The 11,750-nt window shown below is 68.0% G+C and overlaps 1 protein-coding gene across 3 annotated transcripts; it reads left to right on the forward strand.

Annotated features, from left to right (window-relative positions):
• The first annotated feature begins 12 nt into the window (after positions 1–12).
• UCKL1 (uridine-cytidine kinase 1 like 1) lies at positions 13–11,177 on the forward strand. 3 transcript variants are annotated; one of them, XM_079784107.1, is made up of 15 exons: positions 13–206; positions 5,199–5,386; positions 5,544–5,650; positions 5,725–5,895; positions 5,976–6,047; positions 6,937–7,126; positions 7,203–7,264; positions 7,757–7,773; positions 9,851–9,949; positions 10,013–10,106; positions 10,196–10,258; positions 10,340–10,462; positions 10,537–10,644; positions 10,715–10,871; positions 10,955–11,177. In XM_079784107.1, the coding sequence occupies exons 1-15, from the start codon at positions 106–108 to the stop codon at positions 11,032–11,034; spliced, it is 1,632 nt and encodes a 543-aa protein (XP_079640233.1). In that variant the 5' UTR covers positions 13–105; the 3' UTR covers positions 11,035–11,177. The 3 variants fall into 3 exon arrangements, with proteins under 3 accessions (XP_079640233.1, XP_079640232.1, XP_079640234.1); XM_079784106.1 differs by having other exon boundaries at positions 19–206; positions 5,196–5,386; XM_079784108.1 differs by lacking the exon at positions 13–206 and adding an exon at positions 1,835–3,231.
• The last annotated feature ends 573 nt before the right edge of the window (positions 11,178–11,750 follow it).

Below are 11,750 nucleotides of genomic sequence, written 5' to 3' on the forward strand. Positions count from 1 at the left end.
CGTAGCCTTGTGGGATTTGTAGTCCGCGGGCCGCGCCGGCAGGCTCCGAACTGCGGCTCGAGCGGCCCTCCCCGCCCATTCGTCAGCGCTGAGGCCTGGAGCTCCATGGCGGCGCCTCCGGCCTCCGCCGACGCTCCCCGCTCGTCCCCGCCGCCCCCCGCGGCCGGAGACGGAACGGACCGGACGGCGGCGAAGAGCGAGGACCGGTAGGCGTGGCGGCCGAGTGCGGCCGGGGTCGCGCACGTCCCTCCCGTCCGCTGTGGGAGGGGCGGCCGCGGGCTGGGGCGAGGCGGCCTGTCTCCGCGCCGCACCGCACCCACGCGCTCGGTCCCCGGCCGCGGTGGGAGGCCCCCCGGGCGCGGGCTGAGCCCGCAGCTGGGCGCTCCGGCGGAGGCTGGGCGGATGGAGCGCGTTCTGCTCCTCGAGGCCAACGGGTTTCTCTCCCGCGGGGACGGGCCTCGGGCACCCGGGCTGCCGCGTGTGCCTGCCCGACCCCGCGGCGGTCCGTTCTTCTGGGGCCCGCCCCCGCCCCCGCCCCCGCCCCCCGAGAGCCCAGCGCTCAGGATCCTGGGGGTCGGGTGGAGCAGGCCTGGTCCTCTGCCGCCCCGCCTGTGGGGGACACCCTCCAGGCTTCTGTAGGGGTTCGCGAGGCGACGTCGTGGGTGGAGTGGGCGGGGCCTGGCTGGCTGTGAGGCGGAAGTGGCCGAGAGGAAACTGGCTCCTGCTCGGCGCCTCGGGGCCGGCCACCAGGGGGCGGTGCAGAGCAGTGCTGGGCCGCGCCCCGGCCGAAGGCTGGCCTCCCTGCTGGTCTGAGCTGGGCCCCGGGAAGGCTCCGCGGAGGGCCCAGCCTGGGCTCCTGGGCTCGATGGGCCGTCAGGGGAGGGAGCCCTCCAGGGCAGCCTGGGTGCTGCAGGGAGAGGAATTAGGCCCGGCGCCCTGCCCTGGCAGCTCCTGCCGGGGTGTCGGCAGGAAGAGGCTGCGTGGGCCCTGACAGCACGTGCCCTGGGCTCACACCCTCCCAGTGAGCAGCGACTAAGAGCTGGGTACCGGGTGACGGCTCTAATAGGACCTGTCGGTGACACCTGCTGGTTCTGGTTCCAAAGAGTCTGATTTGGCCCAAGCTCAGAGGAGGCAGGGCCAGGCACCTTCCTGAGAAAAGCTCTCCCTGAGGACAGGGTGGTGGCAGCTCCTGCCCGGGCCGCCCTGTGCGCAGAGGACGGTCCCAGGACCGGAGGGCAGTGACTGGACGGCAGGGCTCTCTCCGGAGACCATGGGTCTGCCCTGGCGCTGCTCACCGCCCTTCCCTGACGCTGAGGCCTAGGCTCCCCTGCAGTCCCTGCACCTCCCTGGAGGGCCCAGAGTTGGCTCTGCCGGAGTCCGGGGTCCCTGAGCCTCTCCCTGCCACTGTCCCATCTTCTCCTCCCACCTGTGGCCACGCCTGTGGCCTGTCTATCTTGCCATTGTTTCCTGTGCCCGTGGAGGGTCAGCCCATGAGGACAGGGACCGCGAACTCCCTTAACCCTGGACGTGCTGGCGGACAGATGGGCACCTGTGGCGGGACCTGCGCTCCTCAGGCTGCGTCCTGGTTTGGTCCAGGTTGGGGCTGCAGGGAGGCTGGCCCAGAGCATTGGGAAGGAGGGGTCCTGCCAGGGGTTCCAGGGTGGTGGGGATGCAGCCCCATTCCTGCACCTGCCCTGAGAAAGACACCCTGAACCCTCTGTCCCTGACCGGCCCTGGTGAACCAGCCCCTCTCTCTCCCCTACCCCTTGCCTCATTTTACTCACCCTCCCGGCAAACTTCCCTCAACCGGGATGGGGTGTCAGGCAGGAGTGGAAGCCTTGGGCGCCTGCCCCAACTCTGCAGTCCTGTCCAGCCTCCCTGAGTGTGGGCCAGCCCCTCACCTGCCCAAGCCCAGGGTCAGGAAGGAAGCTCCTGTGGACAAAGCCGGACAGGCAGTCCCGCCTCCAGGTGCCTCTGGTGGGTGTGCACACGCCCACGGTACCTAGGCAGGCAGGAGAGGCCCCTTCCAGATGTTTGACCCGATCTGGAATTTTCTCTGGTGCGGTTCTGGCAGCCGTACGGATGTTGGGAGCTGAGTCAGGAGGAAAGCTGGCCCGGGCCGGTTTGGCTCAGTGGTTGGGGCGTCAGCCCGCAGACCGAAGGGTCTCAGGTTCCATTCCCGATCTAGGGCATGTACCGCCTTTGCTGGTTCCGTCCCAGCCCCCGTTCGATCGTGTGAGGGAGGCAACCGATAGATGTGTCTCTCTCACATTGATGTTTCCCTCTCTCGCCTTCTCTCTCTCTCCCCCCTCCTTCTCCCATCCTTCCATTCTCTCTGAAAATGAAGGGGAAAGTCCTTGAGTGAGGATTAACACCAACGAGGAGAGCCAGCGACAGGCAGTGACCTGACGGGAGGGGGGAGGCAGGGCTTGTGGGGCAGCCCCTGTGCTCCTTCAGCGACTCCCCTTTCTGAACCGGGGCCTGGCTGTGTCCCCCCCACGCCCAGCACGGTGGCCTTGGGGGACATGCGGGAGCCTCGCTGTGGAGGGCGGAGCAGGCAGTTATTCTCAGATGCTCGGGAGGGTAGAGTTTCAGGTTTGTTTATGCCTCTAGGAGGCACCTTGGGGACGGTGGGAGGCCCAGCTCCGCAGCGGCATTCACCTCAGCTTGGCCAAGACCTAGCTCCCCTGCCCCTGTCGCGCTGGGGCGCTTGGCCCTGCAGTGCAGGCAGGCCGGGCTCTGAAGCTCTTTTCGGGGTGTTTCAGGGGTGCAGGGTGGTCCTCACCACGCCCTGGGCCAGCAGTGTGCCAGCCTGTGCCCAGGGCAGTTCACACCGAGGCTGGCCTGTTCTCCAGCAGGGTCAGTGCTATTAATACCAGGCGGGTGCGCAGCCCCAGCTGGGTGATCCTCTTATGCCTGTGACCTCGGCTCCGGGCCGGTGGTGAGAGCCGTTCCTTCGCACAGGGGCCTGAGGGGCCTCCCAGCGCGGGCTCCCTGCCTCCCAGTGGGCAGCCTCTGCAGCCGGGGGTCTGGCCTCATACCGGCTGCCCACCCACCCATGGAGGGGCAGTCACGTGGTTCCTGAGTTGTCCTAGGGGGCTGCTGTGGACCTAAGGTAGTGTGGGGTGCCCCTGCAGACACCTCGGATCACCTGTGTCCAGCCATGAGCAGCCCCCCAGCTTACCCTGGCATCAGGATCTCAGGGTGCTGGGCCCTGGGAGCAGAAGGCAGGTGAGTGGCAGGCCGCTGGGCCGCAGCTGGCGAAGAGCCCCGCCTCCCCTGCATCTCGGTCGGTTCCTGTCGGGGGCGCTGCACGTCAGGGAGCAGGAGCCGGGCAGGTGTGGGGGCGGGAGGGCCACTGCCCGCAGGCACGGGCTGCTCCCTGCAGGCCGTCTGTCCCCCGGTCCTGTCGCTGAATCGCCCATCGTCGTCGTCAGCGTGCCGTGTCCGCTGGAACAGGGGAACGAGGTCTGTGCGAGTTTGCCGTATGGAAAGCAGACGGCCGCTGTGCGAGGGCTCGCTCTGAGGCACAAGAGGCTTTGTCCCTGGCTCCCAGAGAGCCGGCTTGGAGAAGGCCCGGGGCCGGGCTTGGCTGCGGGCCCCTGGCCCGCTGAGGCGGGCGGGTTCCGGCCGTCCTCCCTGGCCCGCTTTCCCCTGGCCCGCGGAGGTGTCTGCCAGGCTGTCAGCCTCGGAAGTCGTCCTTGCCGGTGGTCAGCATGACCTCAGTAGGATGCGGAGCAGGCACAGCAGGGACCTGAAGGCTCCCTCCGGAGGCCACCAGTCTGGGCGAGAAGCAGGGGGACGGGAGCGGTGCCAGCCCTGCCCTCCGCTGTCGGGTCCGTTCTGCAAGGCCGTCCTCAGCACGGTGCGCCCTTTGCAAACCATAATTTCTCGGGGTTTCCTCCCTGAGTGGAAAGCACAGAGGGGAGGGGCTTCCTTGTTGCCTGGATGGCTCCGTCTGCCATTTCCAGGGTGACCAGGGCCTGGGGACACCGTCTGTCTCCGGGGCGGCTGGTCCGTGCCAGTCTTGAGTCCCCCAGGCGTTCACGGTCCATGGTGGTGCTGTGGCCTGCCCCCACGCCTGCCTTGCCACTGGGTCATCTTGGCGCCCAACCCCATGGCGATCATTAGCACCGGGTTCTGAACGGAGCCCGAAGGTAATGGCTGTCCCCGTGGAGGCGCCGCCGAGCACCGCACGAGGAAGGCCCGCTGTGGGAAGCTGCCCCGCCCCCCCGCCCCCCCCCCCCCCCCGCCCCATGGGGCCATGTGTCTCCTGTCAGCGCTGCGGGCTTGCCTGCCCCTTCCGGTGCGGACATCGCTCTCTGCCCTCGGGGCTGTGGTGTGCCTGTCGTGGGGCCGCAGCTCAGCTCTTCTGCTGTCCCCAGCACGTGCACAGGACACTGGCACTGCGGGTTGTAGCGGTGACAGGACTGAGCTGCAACCCAGACCAGGACTTGGTCTGGTTTTTGATAACAAAGGGCAGAAATCCCTGTTCCAAATCTTGGTGCCCACGGCAACCGTGGCACTGCTTCTAGCTCATTGTGCGCATACACGTCCCACGCACATGCGCAGACCGAAGGGCAAGCAGGCTGGCAGTCCACGTGCTGATTTCACATCAACATCTTCGTTTACTTCTCGCCCAATCCACGTCCAGGACACCTCCCGTGTCCCCATCCGCCTCAGGCCTTTCCTGAGCAGGTGTCAGCCACCCGGGCCTCCCCAGAAGCCTCCCTCAGGCCAGTCACCACACTGGAGCCAGGCGGGGAGGATGTCCCCTCCGTGAGCAGTGCAGCATGGGGCTAGCTGGGCACAGGTGCTGCCTGCCTTTCCCAGACTGAGCTGCCACCTGCGGGCTGTGGGGCCTCCGCCCTCCTCCCTGCAGTTTGCAGGGCGCTGGAGGGCGAGAGTCAGTGGCCTCCCCAAGGGTCTCCCAGCTCACAGTCTCCCTCCTACGTCCATCCACGTCACGGTCCTTGGCATGGATGGCACTCCCCCTGCATTTTCGTTGCGGTTTGCTGTCCCTCTGAACTTGTGTGAACAGTGACTGTGGGTGGGTGGCAGGTGGGTTTTGTGTGCCATCTCAGCCATGCCCGCGTGCCCGCACGGGGAGGACGTCATAGAGACGGCCACGCTGGGCCTGATGTGGCGGCGGGCGTGGCGGTGGGCCGGCCGACGAGCTGTTCTCCTTCCCGCAGCAGCAATGCCGAGGCCTTGGACAGGCTCCTCCCGCCCGTGGGCACTGGGCGCTCGCCGCGGAAGCGCACCACCAGCCAGTGCAAGTCCGAGCCGCCCCTGTTGCGCACCAGCAAACGCACCATTTACACAGCGGGGCGGCCGCCCTGGTACAACGAGCACGGCACACAGTCCAAGGAGGCCTTTGCCATCGGTGAGTCGGCTGCCACCTCCTTGTCCCCCGCCGGGTGGGTGGGCAGGACCCGCCATCAGGTGCCAGGGCGCTCTCCAGCGGCAGAGGGCGGGCTTCCGGGGCGGTGACTTGGTGGGAAGGGCTCTCCGGGCCCCGCCACCTCCTCCGCTCCCCGCAGGCCTGGGCGGGGGCAGCGCCTCTGGGAAGACCACTGTGGCCAGGATGATCATCGAGGCCCTGGACGTGCCCTGGGTGGTGCTGCTGTCCATGGACTCCTTCTACAAGGTGAGGTGCCGGCGGTGGCCGCTTGCGGGGGGTTAGGCCTGCCGCCCGCGCTGAGCGCACGCCTGCTCCCTCAGGTGCTCACCCGGCAGCAGCAGGAGCAGGCTGCCCTCCACAACTACAACTTCGACCACCCGGACGCCTTCGACTTCGACCTCATCGTGTCCACCCTCCAGAAGCTGAAGCAGGGCAAGAGCGTCAAGGTCCCCGTCTACGACTTCACCACCCACAGCCGCAAGAAAGACTGGGTAGGCCCAGCCGCTGGGCTGGGAGGGGACTGGGCACACGGGCGGGCACAGGCGCCAGCACAGGCTCCTTCCCTTTGCAGAAGACGCTCTACGGTGCCAACGTCATTATCTTCGAGGGCATCATGGCCTTTGCTGACAAGACACTGTTGGAGGTGCGGGCGGGCTCCAGGCCATCCTCCTGCCAGGACGCCCTCCCACAAGACTCGCCGTAAAGGCCTCCTCTGGGCAGGCCTGTCACTCACCTGTCCGTGGCACAGGGTCACCTGTCCTATCCAATATGTGGTCCCTGGGTGTCAGTGAGGAGCGCGCCCTCTCCCAGGAGGCGGTCCAGGATGTGGGTTTGAGCAGACAGGGCAGGTCTGCCACCCACAGAGAATGTGACCACGCCCGTGGTGGCAGACCGGGGGCCACACTTCCTGGGTCGGCACAAGCTCTGGGCTGGTACCTTGGTTTCCTTTCTGTCCCCACCGGCACACCGCGTTCCTGTCCGTGTTCTCTCTGCTGTCCTCTGGGGTCCCTGCGGGTGCCAAGATCGCTGTGACGTTGGGGGGGGTGGGCATGGCTCAGGTGCATGCTGGTGTCTGGGAGGGAGTCGCCCCTGCTGTCTGTGGGGCTGCGCAGGGTGCTCCTGACCTGGGGCATGGACAGCCGGCCATTCCGTCCTGGCCCTGCAGAGGCTGTGCCCACAGCCGCTGTGCGCTTCCTGTGGGAGTCCTGAGGCTCAGGCCCCAGGATCCCGCGACCCCTCGCACCCCCCATGGCTCCTTCAGGGGTTCCCTGCTGTGTGCTGAGTGTGGGGACAGACCCCAGACTCACCGAGCCCCAGTCTCCAGTGTGAGAGCGTCGGTGAGGGAGGCTGCCTAGAGGAGCGTCGAACCCGTGCCCTTGGACCAAACCTGGCTGACAGCACCCCTGCCCTCCAGACCTCCATGTGCCGCGGGGCCTGGCTTGCTCTCGGGCTGGGCAGGAGCCAGGTCACGGTCACACGGCCTCACGGCTTCTGCGTGCTAGCTTCCCCAGCACTGGCTTGCTCCCCTCCAGCTCCTGGACATGAAGATCTTTGTGGATACGGACTCTGACATCCGCCTTGTGCGACGGCTTCGCCGGGACATCAGTGAGCGTGGCCGCGACATCGCGGGTGTCATCAAGCAGTACAACAAGTTCGTCAAGCCAGCCTTCGACCAGTACATCCAGCCCACCATGCGCCTGGCCGACATCGTGGTGCCCCGAGGTGAGCAGGCTGCGGGGAAGGGACGCGCCGCCCGTCACCCGCCCGCTGGTTCACCCTCCTGTCCTTCCCACCCCAGGGAGCGGGAACACGGTGGCCATTGACTTGATTGTCCAGCACGTGCACAGCCAGCTGGAGGAGGTAAGCCAGCTGGCCAGGCCTGTGTCCCACCCCCCGGGCCCCTGCCACCACCACCCATAGCCCTGGTCCAGCGGCCCCCACATGCTCCTGCTGTCCTGCCCGGTCAGTCCTGTGTGCTGTGGACACAGCGAGGCTCCCTGGGAAAGCGGGGCTCAGGTGCGCCCGGCGCTCCCAGCCTGAGCTCCTGTCCCTCCCACCCTTCGGAGGGACTTGGGTTTTGGCGCAAGTCCCACGTCCTGAGCACCCTGAGCGCGACCCCGACCAAAGGTCACATGTTCTGGGCTGAGGCCTGAGGCTCTGCCCGCCCAGGTCAGAGGCTCTAAGGAGCTGGCCCCTCTTGTGACTGGGACTGTCCTCCCATGTGGCATGTCCGTTCCTGGGGGGCGGGGGCGGGGGCGGGGCACACGGCAGCAACAGGCTGTCCGGTGACTGGGAGGTGAGTGTGCTGCCGCCATTGACGCACTGTTCCCTTGTCTCCTGTCACTGCCGCAGCGCGAGCTCAGTGTCAGGTAAGGTATCCCGCACCTGTCCGCACCGACAGGCCTGCCCGGCACCCACGGCGCCAGGACCCGGGCTGTCCTCGCTGCTGCGCCCGCCCTCGGCGGCCCTGGTCCGGGCACCGAAGGGGGTGTGGTGGCCCCACACTGCTTCTGCCTTTCCTTTGGGGCAGATGAGGAAACTGAGGCACAGGGAGGTTTAGGGACTTGTCTAGCCACAGGCACGACCCTCAGCAGCCAGAGGGCTGGGGTGCACATTTGCCTGATCAGAAGGGCTGGACCGCCCGGGTGGTGGTGCCCAGCCCTCTGGCCCCCGCCCCCCGGGGCCAGTGCGCAGACAGAGCCAGGAGGAGCTCTGGAAGGCCGGGCGGCCAGCAAGTCCTGGGCTGAGCCACCTGGCGGGGGAGCCCCCAGTTCATGCTCAGAGCCCCTAAGCGCCACTGTGCTGGAGCCGCCAGCTGCTGCCACGGCGTGGTCCCGGGCTCACCAGGCCCGGCCCCGCGGTCTCCTGGGCCAGGTCCGCTGAAGCCTCTGCTCTGAGAAAACAGTTTCCGGGTTCAGGTCGGAGAAAACACTCCGCCCAGCCAGCGACAGTTCCCCTTCTCTGGTCAGCCGAGGAGGCCGCGGCCAGCAGCTGGCGCCCCCCCTCCGCAGCCAGGAGGTGCTGCTCGTGGGCGGGCGGCGAGACACCCTGGGCCACCTCCCCCAGGGCTTCCTGCGTCTGTCCTGGCCGCCCACCTCTGCTCCTCCCGGGCCACCGGCGGCCGGGCCCGCGCTCCCTGCTGAGTGGGCTTTTCTCTGTTCTCTTCCTCCTCTCTGATAACCTGGGGTTGCCTGCCCTTCCCTCCCCGACACGCTCTGCGCCTCCTCACCTGGCAAGCAGAGGAAGCTGCGCTGGGATATGTGAGGACGAGTGCAGTGCCTGGTGTGGTGCCTGGTGTGGTGCCTGGGGTTGTGCTGGGGCTACGCCTGCCTGCCCCTCCCCTCCCCTCCCCTCCCCTCCCCTCCCCTCCCCTCCCTTCCCCTCCCCTCCTGCCCACCTCCCCTCCCCTCCCCTCCCCTCCCCTCCTGCCCACCTCCCCTCCCCTCCTCTCCTGCCCACCTCCCCTCCCCTCCCCTCCCCTCCTGCCCACCTCACCTCCCCTCCCCTCCCCTCCTGCCCACCTCCCCTCCCCTCCCCTCCTGCCCACCTCCCCTCCCCTCCCCTCCCCTCCCCTCCCCTCCCCTCCTGCCCACCTCCCCTCCCCTCCCCTCCCCTCCCCTCCTGCCCACCTCCCCTCCCCTCCTCTCCTGCCCACCTCCCCTCCCCTCCCCTCCCCTCCTGCCCACCTCACCTCCCCTCCCCTCCCCTCCCCTCCCCTCCCCTCCCCTCCTGCCCACCTCCCCTCCCCTCCCCTCCTGCCCACCTCCCCTCCCCTCCTGCCCCTCCTCTCCCCTCCCCTCCTGCCCTTCCCCTCCTCTGGCTACCCCTGACCCTTCCCGGTCCCCTGCTCCTGCTCCCTGGCTCCCTCCAGGCATGTGGCAGCAGGGGGAGCTTCAGCCAACTTTGTCCCCCTCTCCTGAGGGGCCTCCCATCCCCGGGGGAAGGGTCAGGGCTGCCCCAAAGCTCAGCTGTTCCCTTAGAGCAGGGGTGGGAACAGCTGCCTGTATCTGGCCCTCGAAACCATGGGGCCCGGCCCTGCCAAGGCCCTCGGGGTGAGTTAACTGCATGTGTGACCAAACGCAGGCTGATGTTGAAGTTGATAATTTTGTGTGGCCCAGAAGGAGGCCCTGGGCGGGCAGAGGTTCCCCACCCGCCTGAGGGAGAGGTGTCCGTGGGGGCTCCTTGCAGGCTGAGGCCCCGCCCACTGCCTGGTCCCTGCTTCGGGGGAGGGAGGCCCCACTGCAGCTGGCTTCCTACCTAACGGTCAGCGGCTCTGCCTTCCACTGCCCTTTAACCTTGGCCTTGGCCTTGAGAGGGCGGGGCTATCGCCGGCCAGGGCCCTCCCTCCAGATGAACCGCAGGGAACCGGCCCCCCGCCGCCTCAGCCCAGAGTCTGGAGTGGGAGGATGGCCGTGGGGGAGGCGCTCAGTCCGTCTGTGTCCCCAGGGCCGCGCTGGCCTCGGCGCACCAGTGCCACCCGCTGCCGCGGACGCTGAGTGTCCTCAAGAGCACGCCTCAGGTGCGGGGCATGCACACCATCATCAGGTGAGGCCTCGGCGGGGCGGGCGGGGCGGGCGGGGCGCCTCTTGCTGAAGCCCAGGCCCACAGGGACAAGGAGACCAGCCGGGACGAGTTCATCTTCTACTCCAAGAGGCTGATGCGGCTGCTCATTGAGCATGCGCTGTCCTTCCTGCCCTTCCAGGTGCGCGGGCCGCGTGGGGGGTGGGGCCGGGTGGGGGGTGGGGGTGGGGCCCCTCGTGCTCACCAGCGCCCCCAACCTCTGTGCCGCAGGACTGCGTCGTGCAGACCCCGCAGGGGCAGGACTATGCCGGCAAGTGCTACGCCGGGAAGCAGGTGCGGTGTGGGCGGGCCGGGGCGCGGCCTGGGCTGGGCCGGGCGGCCTGTGAGGCGGGTCCAGCTCAGCGTCCTCCTCAGATCACTGGCGTGTCCATCTTGCGGGCCGGGGAGACCATGGAGCCGGCGCTGCGGGCGGTGTGCAAGGACGTGCGCATCGGCACGATCCTCATCCAGACCAACCAGCTCACCGGGGAGCCGGAGGTGCGGGGCCTGCGTGCGGGCGGGGCTCAGGCGGGGCCTGGGTCGCGGTCCTCTGATGCTCCGGCTTCCCCCAGCTCCACTACCTGCGGCTGCCCAAGGACATCAGCGACGACCACGTGATCCTCATGGACTGCACCGTGTCCACGGGCGCCGCGGCCATGATGGCTGTGCGCGTGCTCCTGGTGAGTGGACCCGGCGGCTGCGGGCGGCTGCGGGCGGCTGGGCTTCCCCATCCTGTCCCTTCTGGCGCAGGACCACGACGTGCCCGAAGACAAGATCTTCCTGCTGTCGCTGCTCATGGCGGAGATGGGTGTCCACTCGGTGGCCTACGCATTTCCACGCGTGAGAATCATCACCACGGCCGTGGACAAGCGTGTCAATGACCTGTTCCGCATCATCCCGGGCATCGGTGAGGCTGCCAGGCCAGCCAGCGGGGCGTGGGGGCCGCCGGCGCCCGAGGCCCCCCCAACAAGGGTCTGCTGCTTTCTCTAGGGAACTTCGGTGACCGCTACTTTGGGACTGACGCCGTCCCTGAAGGCAGCGACGAGGAGGAAGTGGCCTCCACGGGTTAGCCAGCCGCCAGCCTCTTCCATCTGCGTCCCCACCCGACCACCTGCCTCCTGGCCCTGCTTACCGAGTACAGACTGACTCATTCTAGTTCAACAACCGTACCATCATACCTTATCTATACCTTTCAAAAATAAATACATTTTTAGAAAAACTGAAATTCTGACCAATAAGCTGGCGCCTGGGAATGCTGTTCTGCCTGGGCCTGGGCTTGGGCCTGGCCCCGAGCTGCCAGCTGCCGGCTGCTTGTCCCCAAACTGCAAGGCAGCCACGGAGAGGGGGCGTCTGGGGACTGCCCTCCGTGGCGCCCTGGCCAGGCCGGCCTTCTCCCCAGCAGGACAGGCCGTCCTCGCCTCAGGCTCAGGGCCAGATGTAGGAGAGGGCAGAGCCGGGGCCCTGGCTCTCCTGGAGGAGCCACCCGGCCTGGACCTAGGGCCCTGGGGCTCGCAGGCAGCCTCTGCAGGCACCCGCCCCACCCCCACGTGTGTGTACTAGGCAGGAGGCCCAGCGGGAGCCGGTGTGCGGGCAGCTGCAGGGGGAGTGATGAGCCGGTCCCAGCTACTAGCCAGAGCCCCAGGTGCAGGAGCGGGCCAGGGCCTCAGCGGGTCAGCCGTCCTCCACTATGTGCAGCTTGCCTTCGCTGCTCCTGGCTCCTCAGCCGGCCTGGGGCGGGCCTGCCTGGGTGAGGGCGCACGTCCCTGATGTCTGGGCTGCTCTAGGT

Source organism: Cnephaeus nilssonii (genome assembly GCF_951640355.1).
Source record: "Cnephaeus nilssonii genome assembly, chromosome: 11".
NCBI classification, from domain to species: domain Eukaryota; kingdom Metazoa; phylum Chordata; class Mammalia; order Chiroptera; family Vespertilionidae; genus Cnephaeus; species Cnephaeus nilssonii.

Coding starts and splice junctions, on each gene's coding strand:
- UCKL1 (XM_079784106.1), top strand. CDS start 106: ATGGCGGCGCCTCCGGCCTCCGCCGACGCTCCCCGCTCGTCCCCGCCG. Junction 5,896..5,975: donor ACAGCCGCAAGAAAGACTGG/GTAGGCCCAGCC, acceptor TTCCCTTTGCAG/AAGACGCTCTACGGTGCCAA. Junction 10,107..10,195: donor TGTCCTTCCTGCCCTTCCAG/GTGCGCGGGCCG, acceptor TCTGTGCCGCAG/GACTGCGTCGTGCAGACCCC.